This window comes from Paramisgurnus dabryanus, chromosome 8 (genome assembly GCF_030506205.2).
Source record: "Paramisgurnus dabryanus chromosome 8, PD_genome_1.1, whole genome shotgun sequence".
Lineage (NCBI taxonomy): Eukaryota > Metazoa > Chordata > Actinopteri > Cypriniformes > Cobitidae > Paramisgurnus > Paramisgurnus dabryanus.
In genome coordinates, this window is record NC_133344.1 from 3,129,581 (window position 1) to 3,150,468 (window position 20,888).

The 20,888-nt window shown below is 39.4% G+C and overlaps 1 protein-coding gene across 1 annotated transcript in view; it reads left to right on the plus strand.

Moving 5' to 3' along the window:
• Positions 1-19,422, plus strand: part of lrfn1 (leucine rich repeat and fibronectin type III domain containing 1) — an 84,538-nt gene extending 65,116 nt beyond the window's left edge. Inside the window, exons 2-3 of the mRNA XM_065282005.2 lie at positions 1,059-2,451; positions 16,245-19,422. Coding sequence (XP_065138077.1) covers positions 1,079-2,451; positions 16,245-17,142 — 2,271 coding nt within the window. The 5' untranslated portion in view covers positions 1,059-1,078 and the 3' untranslated portion in view covers positions 17,143-19,422. The remainder of the gene's footprint in view (positions 1-1,058; positions 2,452-16,244) is intronic.
• Positions 19,423-20,888: the final 1,466 nt, after the last annotated feature.

Here is a 20,888-nt window from a genome sequence, read left to right on the forward strand (position 1 = left end):
AAGGTGCAGTGTGCAACTTTTAGAAGTTCTGTCTCTTGAGAGATTTGCAATATAATATACAAAACTATATTGTTAGGGGTGAAAAAAGACCTTTCATAATGAACCGTTATGTTTTTATTATCTTAGAATGAGTTTTAACTACATACACCGCGGGTCCCCTTACATGGAAGTCACCATTTTGTGCCACCATGTTTCTACAACAGCCCTTAATGGACAAACTTTCTTTACTAAGTTGTCTGTGGCGGCTATCGAAGCTTCTCTATGCGTTTCGGTGAACGGTTGACTGAGCCGTTTGTTGCAATTCACAACCTCACCACTAGATGTTGCTAAAAACACTGCACCTTTAAAGGATGTTAAACAAGCTCAATTGAAAGGACAGCTGTTTAAAGGCATTGTGCGTGATTTTTGAATAAAACTTTGGAAATGGAGTTGGGCTGACTGCAAAACACACTTGTAGCCAATCAGCAATAATGGGTGTGTCTACTAACCGACATCGTTGCCTGGGTTGCGTATGTGTGGGGCGGGTCTATCAAAAGAAGGTCCAGGTTCTTTTGGGGGAGGGTGTGTTTGTTTAGGTGATTTCAAATGTTAACATTGGCTTTCAGAGATCATGCACCCTGCCTTTAATGTATGTATTAGAAATTGAATAGAGACACATTACCACTTTCGGGCATTTTTGAATAAAACTAAGTCTCTTCATCTTCTTCTTCGTTGGATAACTCCTCTCCTAGGGGCTCACGAAGTAGTAAATGGTCCATCAAATGAACACTTCCCGGAAGTAGTAGGTCATCCGGGTACTTTTCACCTACTGTTTTTCAAAAAATAGTCTATAAATTTGGACATAATACTTGCCTCGCCCATGCTTTTTGCCTACTATTTAGTATTTGAAGTAGGCGGTTTCAGATGCAGCCACAGTAAAATATTTCCTGGTTGAATTTCCAGTTTCTCTTCAAACTGTGAGAACTTATGAAATGTTATTTGTTGCTTTTCACGTTGACCCTAAACATCACAACTGTTTGAAGCCTGAGGTCTGATGTGTCTCTGTTTTGTTTTTGCAGGATCTGGAAGCTGATGTATCATGGAGAGGCTTGTGATTTGTGTGTTGGTGTTTGGTGCGCTGGTGAAGGCTCAGCATTGCCCGGGTCGATGCATCTGTCAGACCATCTCACCCACACTCACCCTACTGTGTGCTAAGACTGGGCTTCTGTTCGTGCCGCCGACCATCGACCGCAAGACCGTAGAGCTTCGCCTGACCGACAATTTCATCACGGCCGTCCGGAGGAAAGACTTTATGAACATGACGAGTCTGGTGCATCTTACGTTGTCACGCAACACCATCAGCCAGATCGCTCCGCACGCTTTTGTGGGACTTAAATCTTTGAGGGCGTTGCACATGGACGGAAACCGCCTGACGGTCATTTACAGCGATCAGCTGAAGGGTTTGATCAACCTCAGACACCTTATACTGGGCAATAATCAGATTCACATGGTGGAAGTGTCCTCTTTCGACGAGTTTGTTTCCACCATAGAGGACTTAGATTTGTCCTACAACAACCTGAGGACATTGCCATGGGAGGCTATAGCCAGGATGACAAATATAAACACATTAACCCTGGATCACAATCTAATCGATCACATCGGAGCAGGGACCTTTACGCTACTCACCAAGTTAGTACGGTTGGATATGACATCAAACCGCTTGCAGAAGTTGCCTCCCGATACTCTCTTCCAGCATGCCCAGGTGCTGTCCGACCCAAAGATGTCCAGTTCATCCAAGCTGACCGTGAGCTTCGGCGGCAACCCTCTTCACTGTAACTGTGAGCTGCTCTGGTTGCGTCGCTTGACCAGGGAAGACGATCTGGAGACATGCGCTTCTCCGGAACATCTGATGGATAAATACTTCTGGTCTATCCAGGAGGAGGAGTTCATATGTGAGCCCCCTCTGATCACCAAACACCAGGTGACCAAATCCTACGTCATGGAAGGTCAGGGGATCACATTGAAGTGTAAAGCGATGGGCGACCCTGAACCCGCAATACACTGGCGCTTTCCGGATGGCAAACTGGTACACAATAATTCTCGTACAATTCTGTATGAAAATGGCACTCTGGACATCCTGATAACCACCCTGAAGGACAGCGGGGCTTTTAACTGCGTTGCATCTAATGCAGCCGGGATCGCGACGGCCGCCGTGGAGGTCACCATGATTCCGTTACCGCTGTTCGTGAATAACACGGGACACATGAAGGAGGCGGACCCGGGCCTCTCTGACATCACAACCTCCACCAAATCTGGCAACAATGACACAAAGTCCCAGAACAAAAGGGTCATGGTTGAGGATCTAACTTCCAATTCGGCTGTGATCCACTGGCCATCGGAACGTCACATTCCTGGCATCAGAATGTATCAGATCCAGTACAACAGCACCATAGACGACACACTAGTGTACAGGTGAGAGACAATTTATGTTTTAGATGTGAGTTGATTTTTGAAGTGAACGAACGGAAGTGAAATGTTAATTTTTTTGATGGATAAAGTATGTTTGGAGTTGCATTGGATTGAAATTTCATTTAAAGTCTGTATGAAAGGTCTTTAAAGGGGTTTGATCTGGTATTACTCATAGTTTGCTCTTTCATAGCTCATGAGATTTGATAGAGTTCTTAGTTGTTTCATTTAAAGCCACAATGTGTACATTTTTTGTAAAATATTCAAAAACCACTTGCACAGTGTGATAAATTTAATGCAGTTGTGTACTTATCCCGACTTACCCCTTATAATGTTATCCCGAAAGTTAAATCCAGATAAATCGGGAATAGCTGGATGGAGCCAGGTTTCGGTCAGAATCATCACACAGCAGTTCCAGACAAAGTTGCTAGTTTCAATCTGCAGTTCTAGGTCATCCATTTTGTTGACGATAGATCTTACGTTTGTAACGTGGATGCTTCTTTAGCCTCGCTACCAGGCCGCATCGACATCCTCGCTTCTGTTTCCTGTCCCTACGCCATCTATGCCGCCTTCCGGAGCCGATAACAATCCAAGGAGATCCCAACGTCCTCGATACCTCGATCGGTATGTTGTTAGTACGTTGGAAATAATCCTTTATTGGCACACTGCTCTGTAAGCCGATGCTGATCAGGTTTGTGCGACTATATACACGTTGTTCTTGACGAAATTCTCCATACGTCCATATTATGTCATTAACCTTCGCGATTGTTATTGTGAAATAGCGACTTCTAGTGGTGAACATCCTACATGTTGTGGCTTTAAGTATCAAGTCTGAGATGTTCTTCTAAATTTACATTGGAGAAATAAAATAGAAACAAATGCAAGTGGTAAGATTGGCTTTTGATCTCAATTTGTGACATTTATCTCAAGATCTCTCCTGAAAATCTTACTGTGCGTTCATACCAGACCGTATGAAGCGAATAAATTGCGCTGTTCGAACATACAGTGGTTGGACGCTACAACATTTTGAGTTACCTTGCTTCATTTGTGCGTGAAATTAAGATACTACATTTGCCGGCTTTAGTGAGCTTGTAGTTTCAATATGCACATATATATCTCAAATTGAGGAAAGAGCGTTGGCTAAAAGATTGGCCAACCTCCTCACTCCCTTTCTTCCAAGCAAGATCAGTTTTATTCCTGTTTCTATGAAAGTACGAAGATGTGTCTTCCAGCTCCGTGTGTCCACATACAGCAATGATGATTTTGTTCCTCTTTTTTTTATTTTGGTATTTCTGCCTCCGCTCGCTACATCGTTATCACGTCACTAGTAGAGCAAGCTCCTGATTGGTTAAAACCCGAAATACACTGCAGGATTTTTTTCACTCCTATAAGATCATTACCTTACCACACTGTGCGACAAGGATCGTTTAAACTTTGGTACGACAAGCATTTAGACTGTTTGATGATAACACGGAGGCTTCGACGGCTGCGTCACACATTACCGCAACCAGCATGTGCTAGTGTTAAACAAATACCAGTATGCACGTCGTATCAGCAAACACACTAAGCGTTGATCATGCTGAATTTCTGACACTGTCAGGAAACTATCATAGGCTATCTTTAGTCTTTGAAGCTCTCTCACTGTACAAAATAGGACCACCGATGAAGAGCCACGGTCACAGAAATTGTGACGATTATTTCACGATAGCAATCCAACATCTGGGACAGCCAAAAATCATGCAGTGTATCCTGGGCATAATGCGGTGCGAATATCCGTCAGTTTATGTCATTCAAGCTGTAGGATGTCTATCGCGTTTTTGCATTTACTTAACATGTAAATTACTCGCGTTTAACGCTTCATTCGTGTCTGGTATGAACACAGCATTATTAAGACATTTTTATTAAGACATTTTTTTTTCTGGGTCTTTCCAATCAAAAATATCTGAGACACAAGATATTTTTTTTCTTTTCCTGGTGACGTTCACATTTACACTGGCAGTAAGAATAGATGACACCACAGAATGTCTCTGTGATATATTGAGATCTACAGTATTTTCCCCTGACACCCGAGCGGCCCTTCGGCCCTCGAGACAACACATAATGAAGTTTAACGTTTGTGTCGGCCGCACAGCGAGCTGCAGTAAAACACTTCTGACATTCAGTGCTGCATGCAGAGCTTCACCACAGGACACAGACGCATTACTCTGTAAGAATCTGCATGTGATAAGAGCCACCCGGCTTTTAAACACAACACTTTCATCTTACCTATAAAAAAACACGCAACCCAGGCTGCATTAGACGCTTACATAGCCACAAACTGAAATGGGTTTCCTTTCTCAATAAACCATATGCTATGCCAATAAAAAAGAAATAAGCGACTGCTTTTAGGCATAAACAGTCATTTCCAGAAGAAGCCATGGAGGTTTTAAGGTGAATTGGCTGTGGTTTATTGTTAAACAGCTTTTGTGTTTGTGAGTTGAGATTGAAGGGAATGATTTGTCCACAGTCCACAAACAATGTTAGAAATTTCCTCAAGCACTTTCCACGAATAGGGTCCAAAACATTACAGGGACACTTTCCATGTTTTTTTCAGTGAGAATTACAGCGTTTATTAGATACAGTAAAATATTATTTACCGTGAATGTGTATGAACTCATTTAAAATCTAAATCTTAAAGGTTGAGATGTAAAGATGATGAAAGAAAAACAAGCAATTTTTTAAATTACGAAACATATGTTTATTAATAACCACATTTTCTGTAGAAATGACTTAATCATCGTCAGCTGTTTGCCAGTAACTTACTGTAGATATAAATGGATGTTATTTACCGGTTTGTTTAAAGTTGAATGAACATTAAACATTAACAAGTCTTTAACTTACAGGATAAAACTTAAAAGCCTTATGCAAAGCTTTCTGGGAAACAAAGTCTGAAGGAAAAAACAGATAAATGTTGATGAGGATGTTTGGTTCCCAGAATGCTTTGCATGAGATTGTTAGTTTAGTTTTATTATGTAAAGATAAAGACTTGTTAATGTTTAATGTTCATTAACTTTAAACAAACTGTTGGCAGTAAATAACATCAATTTTAATCTACAGTAAGTTACTGGCAAAACAGCTGCATAACTACAGCAACATTACAGCAGCATTTTTATTTGGGGTTTTACACTTTTTTAAATGTCTGCCGTAGTATCAGGGTATCATATTATGTTTAGTTTGATCATTATTTTCTGAAAGTTAACCATTTCCTTTTTTAAGATATTTTTGCGAAAAGCAATAATATTTTCACACATCCGGTCGAGCACAAAGATTTCAAACAGACTGAAGGAAACATAGACGGCCAGATGGTGAACCGTAACAAATTTACATGATAACAGGTTGGTTAAAGATCAGCTGAATTATTGATAACCCCAAAGACTCTTAAAGCTACAAAGAAGCAGATCTCTCAGTTTGAGGTTTAAAGGTCAGACCGAGTCAATGTTAAAAGCACAGATTAAGTTGATATTAAGCCGGTCTGTCATTTCTGTCACCTTTCAAAGCATTACTGACCAATGTCATCTTATGAAGAAATGTCCAGATCATATTTCATCCCAAAATTTGGATTTCAGGAAAATATCGACAATAATCTCTTTAAATTATCTTTTGAAAGGCTTAATATTTTAACAAAATAACATTTTTAGGTTTTGTAGATTTTTAAATATGTTTTCACTCACAAATAAAAGCATCATTGCTAGGCAGATGTCTGTGTTAACTGATCTCGGTTCAGATGTTGATGAGATTTAGCCTGCAGGCTTCATGTCATGTTTTGTATCAGTGTTTGTGTGAGATGGACTTCAGGATGTCATCCAGATAAAATCCATCATCATCATCTGCTGTGACAGACAAACGTCTCGGTTATGGATGTAACCCTCGTTCCCTGAAGGTATAATAGGGAACGACTTCACGTCAATGGCCGACGAAATTTGGAATTGCGAGTTCCCAATTCGTCAGTCATCATCGTGACGGTACACAAGTATAGTGTAGTTATTTATGATTCTGTAAACTCACACACATCTGTAGCTGCATGAAATAAAAATACTGCGTGAGTGTTTGAACTGAGAATTGATTTCTAGTGACCGTCTGTGAGAAAACTTCAGACGCTCTTTAAATGCCACAGCGCTTTTATAGACATCAAAAGAAAGGATATAAACCAATAAATCTGCTGATATATCATCTCTACAGAGATCAAACTAAAGATTTAAATCATATGTTGTTGCTTAAGCTGCTTTTCGCAAATTAAACATTTATGAGGAAAACTTAAAGGAATAGTTCACCCAAAATAAACATGCTTTCATCCTTTACTCACCCCTTTGATGCTACAAACCTGTATTAATTTCTTTGTTCTGCTCAACACAAAGGAAGATATTTGTAATGAAGCAGAAAACAGGAGCATCAATGACTTCCACAGTAGGAAAATTATAATACTATTGAAGTCAATGGTGCTCAAAATCTGCTTGATTACAAACATCACTCAAAATATCTTCCTTTGTGTTTAGTAAACTATATTTAACAGAATTGTAATTTTTTTTTATCCAAAATTTGGCATGAGATTTTAAGTTTAAAGAGCACCTATTTCATTTCTAAAAAAACAAGGTTATTTTGTGTATTTGGTATAATAAAATGTGTTTGTGTGGTTTATGGTTCAAAAAACACATTATTTTCCACATACCATATATTTTGTAGCTCCAGACTTCACTCTCTTCCTAAAACGCACGGATTTGAAAAGCTCTGTGTCCCTGATTGGCCAGCTAAGTACGTTGTGATTGGCCTGAATACCTCTGACATCAGCCGGAAATGTGACAGTCCTTACTAGGGCTGTCACTTTTTATTCGATATTCGAATATTCATTCGAACATGACGTGAAATATCCGTATTCGAACTATAAATAAACCATCCGGTTTTTTAAATGCCATGTGCAGCGCATCACCTCGTAATAGGAAGGAGGCTGAGAGTGAGACCGACGACGGCAACTGTGCGCAAGAGAGGGAATCAAATGGGACCAAAATGAACCTCATGTGCATGTCAAGATAGAATTATAGTTTGTATATAAAATGACATATTGTTTATAGTGTTAAATATTATAGCAGAATAAAAAGCTTGTGTTAATACGTTCGCATTATGAAATTAGCATGTATGAAGATAATTTCATAATTTTTACAACACAATGTAAACTTTATATTAAACAACAACAGCATTTGTCTTGTAAACGGATTTGAAATGATCATGTGCTGACTGTTGTGCGTCACATTGACGACAAGTGAGATCTGCTTAACTCAGCGGTAAGTTTCATTTCATCTCAAGTATCAAAGGGTTTGTGCTCTCTATCATTGAAAACGGGCAAGCAAACAGCACGCGCAGGGTTAATGTACTTGTGAATGACGGCTCACAAACGCGCGGGATATAGGCTTCGTATGTGTGCTTGTTTTCAATGACAGTTCTGGTCACAAACACGCTCAAGCGCGGGATATGTGTGCTTGTCAATGATGGGTATTAAATCCGCGGAATTCTGCCGAAATCTGCGGGGGCGAATTCTGTTTGGGTCTGCCTATATACTCCTGCTGCTATTTAAGTTGTCACGTTATTGTTTGTAAGTATTCTGAATCATTTTTTATATATATATACGTTTGTTATTCATAAGTTGATAACCTGCTGTTTCAAACATTAAGTAAAAAAGTAATCCAGGCAACCCTGTTTATGACTGTCACTGTTAATCAATTTGTGATTGAATCTCCATTACGGAGGGTTTTTGATGCGCGTGGGGCGCCTAGATATTCGAATATATTCGGATACATTGCATGATATTCGAAATCCGTTCGAATTTGATTTTTTTTTAAAGTGACAGCCCTACTCCTTACCATGTTTAAAAGATTCGATCACAATGCAATGCTAACAGGAGTTAACTTACTGGCTGAGGAATTATGATAATGTCGGTCTTGTCTTCTAGAGGTCTACACGGAAGACCCGAGACCCGAAGACCCGGGACCCGTACGGGTTCGGGTCTATATTTTAAATGATCAGCCGGGTCCGGGTCGGGTCTCAATCTATTACTTAAGGTCCCGGGTCTGTTTAACATTGTGGGTAATACCCGAGGTCAATCGGACTCGGAGAACACACACTCACATTTAAATAAAATATTTCAAAATTAGCAACAAAAACTTAGATGCACTGTCGCATACATTTTTTCTATGACGCTAAAATTGCGTTAAAAAGTTTATATTTGGTTGCTCCAACCAGGCAGCTAACGCGCATGTGCTCTTTTAATGTGTCTCTGGCTACCAGTCAGGAGCTTCTGCAGTGAGACACAATGACTTTACCTTTGACAATTGGCTCTTTTATTTAGAAGGCGGGACCTATTCCGCCATACCGCGCATTTTTGCACTGACTTCTCTAATTTTTATAATAATATTATAAATTGACCGTCTTGCTGTTATATCTAAAGTTTTCGCGACTCAAAGAGCACAGAGATGATAGCAAAGAAGCAAAGCTAACGAAAGCAGCCATGGCACTGAACGAGCAATCGTTATTCCAAATGGGCAAATATTATTAAGCAAGTTGACCCGATGTAAAACTGCGTTATTAAGCAACATTACTGTAAAGTGGACTTTAAAAGCTGGAATAAGCATTAAACATTTCAATCGTCAAGAGAGGAATAACATGGATGGAACTTTCTTGGAAATAAGGATTGTGCATCACACAGACAGGTACAAGGAGGGAGAAGACAAACTTCTATGGGTAAGACAAAAAGTTTAATTTTCGCTACTTGTTTATTGACTTATTAATAACATTTAGCCAAGAATATTTGCCGGTCGGGTCTGTGTCTTCCCGGACGGGTTCGGGTCCACATTTTAAATAATAGACGGGTCTTCGTCGGATCCGGGTCCAGCTTTTAAATAATAGACGGGTCCGGGTCGGGTCCGGGTCCAGCTTTCAAAACAACAGACGGGTCCGGTCGGTTCAGTGTAGCACATTTGCGGGTCTGATCGGGTTCGGGTAGGAATTTTTGGACCAGTGTAGACCTCTAGTGTCTACATCACCAATTCCAGGAAGTAAACTGTTGCCTACAATCCGTGTGTTTGTTGTAGTCCAAGAAAAGAGATTAACGTTGGAGACGAAAACTTGCGTGATCGTTTCTTTGGGGTTTGTACTTTTTGCATATCGTTTACATTTACTAATACACACTTACACACAAAGGATATATAAAAACATGAATCGTAAAATAGGTGCTCTTTAAGTAATTTTAAATCAATGCATTATTGAGTAAACTCAATATAAAAATGTTCTCACATTTAATTCACTTTCTGAAGCAATTCAAATTGTTTAGAGAGTTACAGTAAAATGAATAGTGCAATATATTAGGGTATAAAATGATATTTGTTTTAAACTTCTTCTCGACAGGTAACAGTGATTATTCTTTCTTTGGGGAATAATTATTGTTGTACTGTTATTCAAGTATATTGACGTTGTTTTTGTACCTGTAGTTGTAAGGCAGTGACCAGTCTGCTACATGCTAGTTGAAATGGGAGTAGCTTCGACTGGTTTAACGTTTTAACGTCTTATTTGTTTATTATCATCATTTCACATAATGAATGTGTCACGCGACACAGCATATGCCGGTGGTAAACAAACACTCGTGTTCAAATATTCGTGCACGAGTTTTGGAAGGCGTTCCCTAGAAATGAGCTGTGAAGGAGGGAGGCTGTTCTTACGCATGCGCTCATTTAAAAAATCGTTTTGGATTCTCAGTCGGCGAAAAACATCCTCTTTTGCGCCTTTAAGAAATGTACTTTCATGCCTTTAAAGGACAAGTTCGGTATTTTAGACTTAAAGCCCTGTTTTCAGATTGTTTATGGTCAAATAGAATGGTTTTGACTGAAATTTCGACATTTTCGGCTGCCCTGAGAATTTTCGCGTGTTTGTGTTTCAGCTCAGACCTCTACAATGGGTTTAATGGTGCACTGGAACAATCCTTCCTAAAATGCATTAAACTTTCGTTTACAAAGACGTGAAACTCACCGAGTGGTCAGGGGTGTTCACTGATATGCTCACACAAAAATCGCTGCAAAAGATGCTTTCCGACAGCTGTTTTAGCATTCGTTGTTAACTTGTGGACCTATTTCCCCAAACGCCTCACACCCGTACATTCTTCCGCTTAGAGCTTGAATAATAAACACTCCAGCCCAGGTGGTGGCGCTAATCCGCCTTTGCCAATTGCAAGAATAGAAACAAAGTTCCCGGCGCGGAGTAATACCGTACCTCACAGGACGTCTAATACAGTCAATGGAGTTGGTAAAAACTACGATAAAACCTGTTGGAATGCGTCTTTTGGAGCGATTTTTGTGTGAGCATACCAGTGAACACCCCTGACCACTCGGTGAGTTTCACGTCTTTGTAAACGAAAGTTTAATGCATTTTAGGAAGGATTGTTCCAGTGCACCATTTAACCCATTATAGAGGTCTGAGCTGAAACACAAACACGCGAAAATTCTCAGGGCAGCCGAAAATGTCGAAATTTCAGTCAAAACCATTCTATTTGACCATAAACAATCTGAAAACAGGGCTTTAAGTCTAAAATACCGAACTTGTCCTTTAAGACGCTCTTTGTCCAGTATCTTAACAAAAATAAAACCTTTCACAAATTAAAAGCAAAACGTTTTCTGACATTAAGAGAAAAGATATAACTAAAATGGCTGTTTTACAATTACGCTGTGCCCCGCTCTTCCCTATTTACTGTGTCAAATTCCCACAGAGAATGCACAAATGAGACAAATTAGATGAGTTCTCACGAGCTAATCTACTGTAAGTTAATATGACCATCTGCAGGTTTCAGATCAGTCTATTTAAAAACAGACACGAATGCCAGTGGTTCTTCTAGCTCAGTTTTTCCTTTATTATTGTACAGTCGTTTATATTTCTGCCGTTTTCTTATTCACCTGCATTTGATTTGTTTCCCTGATGGTCTCTACATGAATAATGTTGTTTATATATCCCGGTTATTACATCTCTCTTTCTGCTTGTTATTCTGTTATTTTTGGATGCGTTTTATTATTTGTGTTTATATTGCCTGGCTCTGCAAGATGACCTTGGGTTCCAGAAAGGCGCTATATAAAATAAACATATTATTATAATAGGAGATGTTTTTTGCCAATATATTTCATAAGATAGCCTGAGTTGTTGTTTTTGTTTTCGGCTGTGCTGTCATTGGCCACCTTTGGTGAAGGTCTCGATGTCATGACTAATCATAATGTCATTGTCCTGTCACTCCAGTCTAATTAGTCACATGATATTAACGGCTCGGGTGATTGGCTCATAATAAAGCTGTCTGTAGTGTTAATCACAAAATCTAGTGTGGCCATCTGGCGTTTAGAGTATTCATATATTCTCATTCATGTAAATGTCAAATGTAAACTTCATCAGGAGTACCACAATAATAACAACAAGGTTTTTATACAGCCGAGGTGTTTGTTTATTGAGTCTTAGTGTAGGAGGACAGTAACAGATGAAGGGAAGTCTAAAACAAGCGTGCAATATGTTAGAGGGATTTAAATAAAATGAAACTCTATAAATGCATCCATATGTTTACTTCGGTGAAGAGCCTTTATTCCAAGTTATGACAAATGATTCATCAAACTCATAAAAGATCTGATATCAATGTAATGCTCCCATCTACCCATAATGCATCTCTCCTTCTCACCCTGAGCTCTCTATAAGTGAATGTCAGAGCATTTTAGTCGCCCCACCTTTAACCTTTGACCTCTAGCTGTAAGCACACCATAACTTATACAGTAATGACAGAGCGGTTTGTCACAGCGACCCGTGACCTCCGGCACGTCTCACGATCACTAAAAGCGTCTCGGTTCACAGGACCTAGCTCAGATCAGCGGGTCGAGCTCTGTGCCGGGGTGAAGAGAGGCGTAAATCAAACTTGACGTTTCATTTAAAGCCTGTTTCTGAAGTCCTGCGTCTGTACCGGTCCCAGAGCAAAACCCGAGTAAATGAATGTCACACAACAGGACCAGACCGCTTCAGTTAGGAAAGATGACAGCATATAAAGCAGTAACATACTGTTCATTTGTGCAGTATCAAATGAGTTATAGGTCTGAATTATAAAAAGGTTTTATAAGGTAGATGATTATAAAAGCATGCATAGACCTCACACACACCAGATCCATTTAATTCTGTATAATGTAAATGTAAGACAGTGCTGCTGGATTCAGTCCAATGCATTATATCTTATTCTGTATTTACTCTCTTCTTATTACAAACCCAGACATTTCAGTCTTGGGCGGAATACAAAGGAAAAATGTCATTTTACATATTCTTATTTGAAAAGATATGTATAATATTAAAAATTATTTCATATTTTCATATGTAAATAATAATAATAAACAATAAGAATTGTCTTCTTACCTTACTATGATTCACTACGGTAAGCTTTTTTAATAATTATTAAGCTGAGCTGTCAGGTCACAATTTAGGAAATTCACTTGTCATATCTATGCCTACATTTCTGCATTGCCTAAAATACATCGCTGTATGATAGATTGTCAACTTGAGGTTGTTTTGTCTCTTTTAATGCTGGCTTTTTAAAAGTTACGAAGCAGACACGTACACAATTGGAAACCTGCCCGTCTTTGTTAAAGGGAAATTCCGCCTTGAAATGATCCTAGGGTTAATAACAAACGTGTACCGAGTTCGACCGTTCACTGGAGTTTGTTTTCATGTTAGTCTAACGTGACCAGTGTTATTGCTAAACGCAAATTAGCATGTTATGGTAGCCTTCGGGGCATCAGTGCATTAAAAACGAAATCGCTATGTCTATACTACTAATAATGCTCAAAATAACCCCACACTTACACTGTAGCACAATGAGGGTCTCTATATGTAAACCGAAGCATTGAGAACTTTGCAAGTGTACAGGCAGTTTATTAAAAATAAACACTTACCGTTCACGTCTGGATCACATATCCATGCGGGCGCCATTTTGGGAAAACTAAACTCTCGCGTGAAACGTTGTTGCCCGTTGTTGTGGAACAGGTGTTGTGCTTTCACGCGAGAGTTCAGTTTTCCCAAGATGGCGCCCGCATGGATATGTGATCCAGACGTGAACGGTAAGTGTTTGTTTTTAATAAACTGCCTGTACACTTGCAAAGTTCTCAATGCTTCGGTTTACATATAGAGACCCTCATTATGCTACAGTGTAAGTGTGGGGTTATTTTGAGCATTATTAGTAGTATAGACATAGCGATTTCGTTTTTAATGCACTGATGCCCCGAAGGCTACCATAACATGCTAATTTGCGTTTAGCAATAACACTGGTCACGTTAGACTAACATGAAAACAAACTCCAGTGAACGGTCGAACTCGGTACACGTTTGTTATTAACCCTAGGATCATTTCAAGGCGGAATTTCCCTTTAAGTCGATTTGTGACGTTTTGTACTTATTTATGGTCATATGCATGTTTAAGCAACTTATGGTGTCTACATACTGATGTATTTTGATCCTTCATTACCATCCCTTTTGTAAATCCCCACTATGCTTTCTGTAAACAACAAGGGTTTTTTGACATACCTTGACCGAACACGATCAATCCTGACAGCAAAGATATCAATGCAGAGGCTTCATGGATTTTTGAGCCAAGTGGATTTTGCATGCAACCTCAAAATCAATAAAGCATCGTTTCATCTGTTACGTTTTTTTTTAGTAATATGTTTTCAATGCAATTAAATTCTACTTGCATTGCATTAAAGGTTTCTTTTTATGCTCTGTTATTGCACTGTTAATCAAAACAGCCAATTAAAGACGTGACAGATGAGCGCATCAATGTAACATTTAAATAAGTTGTTTGTGTGAAAGTGCATTTCTTCACTCAGTTTTCAAGACTTTTCTAAGATGTTAAATAAATCTTTGGTGTCCCCAGAGCACATAATGTGAAGTTTTAGCTCAAAATACCATATAAATAATTTATTATAACATGTTCAAGTTGTCACTTTGTAGGTGTGTGCAAAAATGTGCCGTTTGGGTGTGTCCTTTAAAATGCAAATGAGCTGATGAAATGCAAACACTGATCACAATGATGGTGGTTTGTTGAAATTGAAACTTAATTGTGCTGTGAAGTATTTTCTCTGTCTCTCCCTCTTTGCACTAAATGGCAGTGCTGTGGTTAGATAGTGCAGATTAAGGGGTGGTATTATTAAATTAAGAGCGCCTTATGACATCACAGGTGGAGTCAAATTTCAACAACCTGCAAAATTTTTTTTAACCTGCTTGCAGAGAATGGTTTACCAAAACCAAGTTACTGGGTTGATCTTTTTCACATGTTCTAGGTTGAAACACTGGGGACCCAATCATAGCACTTAAACATAGAAAAAGTCAGATTTTCATGCCATGGCCCCTTTAACTCTTTCCCCGTCAGCCATTTTTAGAAAAGATCCCCGACAGCATTTTTTGTGATTTTCACAAAAGTTTCACCCAACGCCTTCCAGGAAAATTTTCTTCTAAAAATATATAAAAATACAAATATAACAAATGAAAGAACAGACCCTCTCAAACAAACAATAAACAAACAAACAAAACAAGAAAAAAGTTTAATCCTATCTATATTTTTTCTCTGCTTATAAACTCTTAAATATGGGTATTTTTATACACGTTTTTCAGCAAAAAGATGAAATAAGTGCATTTTTGTGAAGGAATTTTGTTAGAGATCAGATTCAGAATGATTATCAAAACATACACAGAGTTTAAAATTAGTAAATAACATTTTGGCTTCAGTTTTTTTTTCATAAATTGGGTGCGCAATCTAGATGGATAATCACAGTATTGCAGATTAACATAAAAATTAATCAGGAACAATGTTTTCTCTTAATTGATGAAAATAGCAATAAATTCACTTCTAAACACTTCTTAACTTTTTTGTCCATCCATGAAAATATGGCATATAAAAAGATTTGAATGTTTTCTATTAATGGGCATTAATAATTTTGATTACAGTATAAAGTGTGCACACTGTGGCCCCTTAAAAAAAATTGGTGCATGACACCCCTGCGTCACAGTCACAAAACATGAAATGAAGAATATATGCCAATAATGTTTGTCAGTATTGTCTGCGTTGTAACCTTGAATGAACCTGCAAACAGAGAAAAAACAAGCTTCTTTAGTGGACACTCCAACCAAAAGATGCAGCGATATGTAAGAGCGATGTATTTTAGGTTATGCAAAATTTTCTGCAGGTCATTTAGGTGCACATGAAAGAACACAGATAATAATGACCAAAACAATTTAAGACACGCTTATACCGGAAAATTGAGGTGTGCAACCTTAATAAAGGGTGTTGTGTGATTTGATAGAAATACTTTCCTACTATAAATTTTGTGTCTGAAAGGGAAACTCCTACAAATGCATATGCAATAATATCCAGTCTAGTAAATCCTGACAGTAGTTTTTAATAGCAAAGGAGGCGTTTGCACTGATGCAAGCTGTTAATCTGGCCCCTTATATTTTTTTTTTAAACTGATCTGTGTTAATGTGCAGCGTGCATGACGTGTGTGTACTTGGTAATTATTATTTCTCCACAAAACATGGAAACCAGAATGTGTATGTGATGGTATATATCTATTATATCTTTAGGTATACAGTAGTTGACACTACATTTTTCAAGTTCTCCCTGAACACTAATGCTGGATAGAATATGTGTGTATCGGATATTACATTCCTGCCTTAAACTTTCCTCACTGATCTTGTGTTTCTTTGTGTTTATCTCTGCAGAATGATTCCCTCTTCGAGTAAGACATTTAAGATCAACGATCTGGCTGCCGGTCGAGAATACGAGCTGTGCGTGTTGGCCGTTTATGACGATGGCATCACGTCTCTGACGGCAACGCGTGTGGTGGGCTGCGTTCAGTTCCACACGGCGGCCGAGGCCGGTCAGTGCCGCTTCATTCACAGTCAATTCCTCGGTGGAACCATGATCATCATCATCGGTGGAATTATCGTGGCGTCTGTCCTTGTCTTCATCATCATACTCATGATCCGGTACAAGGCCTACAGCGGTACAGACGGCGCTAAAGCCAAAGCGCGAACCGGATCCGCCGCGCACGTCCAGTCGCAGACAAACGGGAGTCAGGGGCGAACAGGCCGCTCCAGCTCGAAGCAGCGTTCGCAGCCGGGTGAAGAAAGGCCGTGCCGTGATGAATCACCCGCAAACACGGACTGCAAGGCGTTGGTCCTGCTAAAGATGGAGGAGACCAAGGAGGAGCTCAAGGTGGAACTGCCACCCATCTGCTCGGAAAAAGCGCCGCCCTCCAGGCGAGCCAGCTTGGGCGGGCCGCCCTCCGACGACACCCAGACGGACAGCAGCCTCACAGGCTCCACCATGTCCCTGTGCCTGATCGGGCCCAACGCCGGCCCAGCCGAAGCCCCACGCCTCAAGGACAAGAAGGGGGCGTTGGCAAACATGGGGTTGCTGCCCAGCGAGCTGGCCCGGACTCGGCACAGGTTCTCCTTCGACGGAGACTACGCTCTGTTCCAGAGCAACAGTTACCCGCGACGGGCCCGAACCCGCAGGCACAAATCCACCACTCATCTGAACGCTGACGTATCGCCGCCCTGCAGTCGTAGGGTGACGTTTAGCAGTACGGAGTGGATGTTGGAGAGTACGGTGTGACGGACCAATGGCACACACGCATGCGTACACACACAGGACATCCCAGTGAAACTAAGGCATGTCTACACACAGATGTAGATGTGTATACATATAGACGTTGTTGGGGTCACACATTGATCTCTACATGCCGTTAAAAACAAATTATGACAATGTAGCTCTGTTGTAAAACCTGGTGAGCTGCCTAAATAGACGGCATTTGAAGCAAATCGTGTTCTTGACTTCAAAAGCTGCGTCCTGACAAACTCTATACGATAATTCCTGCGGCTGCGTGTGTCTTATGTTCAATGAAGACAGTTGTGAGTGAAAAATAAACAATTGCAATATAGTGGGTGATTGAAATGTATCGATGCACTTAAAAATCATTCAAAAGTAAAACGTGTTACGAAAAAGTGGAATCAGCTATTAAAGCAATAGTTGCATAAAATTGCGCAAATTGACATAGCAAATAAAAAATACGCCCAGTGGAAGCACAGCAATTTCGCATAAATTTCCATATATCGCTAAAACTTTGTATGCTCAGGTGAGGCGTTTTTTTCTGAGAATTCGAAAAAGAATATATCGCAAAACTGTTTTACACAGGTCACCTGATAAAAGTGCGTAAATGTCAAATGAGTAAAATTAAAGTATTTTGACGTCATTTGTATGTCTGTCAGCTCTGCACCATATGAAGTCAAACACACCCATTGCCATGGTTTTTGGAATGACTTATCGCGTGACAATAAAAATGACGCTTTAGTCGCATGACATTGGTTAATGGAAACCCTGTCATTTCGCAATAGTTTTTTGTTGATATTTGCAAAATAACGCTAACGTTTTACGCAAATCTCTAATGGAAACGTAGCTAATGAAAAGCTGCAAACCCATCTCAAAGCTTTTTTATTATAAAAATAATATGAGTCGGATTTCTTTATTAATATTTTCGATAATTTATTATTAGCCTATTTATCTATGTCGCTTATTTTATGTAAATTTCCAACTTTGTTAGTTTTGATAAAGCAGTTGTGGTGCTTGTTGTTATAACTTCAATCCATGACTTTATTTCTCCGTTCCAAACTTTATGTTTAAAACATTTAGTGGTTTAACATTTGCCGAACAATCTGCCGATAAGCTTTCTTGCATCCAAAGAAAGAGATTCAGGCAGCTCACAAAGTTTTGAAACAGAGCTCACCTTGTGTCATATTAAAGAGCACAGTCCGACCTCGCCCTGCTTCCTCCTGCGGTCCTAAAGAGAGTCGGTTACCTTGCCCTTTCAACTACTGCAGCGGTGCCTTATCTAACAGATGGACCGGTGGAGGATGCTGCTACCTGTGGTCCAACATTCACCTGTGTCCCATCAGCTCTGGGTTACATCTATCACTCGCTCTGGTTTTGTTGGTTTTTATATGCTATGTGATGCCAAGGGTGCAACAAAGAGGAAGTGACTGAATGTGTTTTCCTCCGTTGAAAGACAAAACGATGATCAAAATAAACTCATGAAGGTGAGACGTGTGCGTGTGTGTGCGCGTGTGTGTGTCCAAAACTTTCAAAGACTTTTGCACAGAAGACACGAGACATATACGGATTCGTATTGCACCAGTCTATACAACAATAACAACTAAAAACATTTACGAAATAGATCTATACAAATAACCTTTGCTTTTCCAGGAAGAACGGAGCGGGTTTTGTATAAAGACATTTACCGGCAGATGCAGGACTGTTTCTGGGCAATTTTGTGACTGTATCATTTTGTATCTGGCTGGTCTAGATAAAAAAAGACAGAACGAAAAAGACAATGACGACAACAGCAACGACAGATACATATATAAATATATTAAAATCTCTCAGTGTATGTGTTATAAATATATAAGCGAGTCATAGTTGACATGACTTTTTACGAAACATTTGGAGTGTTGGCGTACGGTTTTTACATTAAAAACCACTGTCATCACAAATTCCCACCTTTAGAGTATAAAAGTTTGGATCATTTATGCCTCGCAAAAGGGGATTAAATTTTTTGTGTGGGTTGACTGTACCATGTGTTTTGTCTTTTTTATTCAAGTTTGTTGAAGTTTGTATATGTTTCTTGCTTGTAAAATTACAGTTACAGAAAAACACGCTAACTTTTGCAGCATCTGCGAATCTGATGAACATCCTGTTATGATTTTTCTCTTGCACTTGAAAACATTTACTCTGTCAAATAGCCATCGCACCATAAAACATGGCAGCACACAGCAACATCCAAGGATTTTCCTTAGGCTTCATCAAAGCTTTTACTGTGCGCTCACGTGAGACGCGAATGAAGCAAATAAATCTTGCTATTCGTGCATAGTTGGTCTCTTAAAAATCAGACACTAATACACTTTTATATATATTATATATAAGTGTATTAGTGTCTGAATTTTAAGAGACCAACTATGCATATATATATATATTGAGTACCACAACTGAGTAAAGAGAATTTTTTACATCGTATCAGATTGTCCGACTTCCTCATTCCCTTTTCTTCCAAGCAAGATCCTTTTTATAATTTTTCCTATTAAGAACAGCTCAATGATTTTGTCCACCATTGTTGTTTTATATTTCTGCCTCAGCTCGCTACATCAAAATCACGTCATCTACTCAAGCAAGATTCTGATTGGTTAATGTGGCACGAATATCCGCCAAAGTTTGATTTTCAACTTCCACAAAACGCTCAATTTGCGGGAATTGCGTTTTTGCATTAACTTAACATGTAAATCACGCATGCTTAATTGTTTTTTAAGCGCATTTACATGCACAGTCTTACTCAGATTATGTTTAATAAACTGATAACGTTAAAGGTCATGTAAACGCATAAAATAGTTTTATTTCATAAAAAAGCACATAAAAAGGTAAAGCAAAAAATGATCCGGTAGATTTCTGCCCAATTTCCACGATTTTTCAACTTGCGCGTCAAACACACGATACGCTTAATTTGCGCAAATTGCATCTTTGCATTGACTTAACATGTAAATCACTCACGCTTATTGCTTTATTCACATCTATTGTGAATGCAACATTAGAAGAACTATGCTTTATTCATTGTTTTTTAAGCGCATTTACATGCACAGTCGTACTCAGCTTATGTTTAATAAACTGATAACGTTTAAGGTCATGTAAACGCATAAAATAGTTTTCTTTCAGAAAAAAGCACATAAACAGCGAAAGCAAAAAATGATCCGGTAGATTTCTGCCCAATTTCCAAGATTTCACATTACATGTAGCGACCTTAACTGGCTTTCTCACAGTTTTGTTCATGTGCACATGCAACGCTATCTAATGGCAATTTTTACGTATTTTAGGCACAACCCATTCTCATAAAATGTGTATTAATAGCACGCAGTGTAATGCTGCGTTCAGACCAGCAGCGGTAGAGGCGTCAAGCGCGAGTGATTTCAGTGACGCGCATCTGGAGGTCTCGCGGCGCGAAAAAGGCGCTTAGCGCGGCACGGGAGACGAGATTCCGCCTCATTTGCGTGTCTAATTCGTGCGAATGGCACGAATTGAGCGTTGCCATGGGAAGCACGCGAGTTGAAAAATTTGAACCTTGGCGGAAAGAAACGCTGCGTTAACCAATCAGGAGCTTGCTCTAGTAGTGACGTGATTACAGAAAGCCGCATATATAGGTTACAGAGTCGCAGAAGCCCCTCCAATAACAAGAATTTCCGTGTGAATGTCTCGATGACTAAAATTTTACACGCGAATGAAGCGAGTAAACTCAAATTGTTTAAGCGGCAAACTAGACGCGA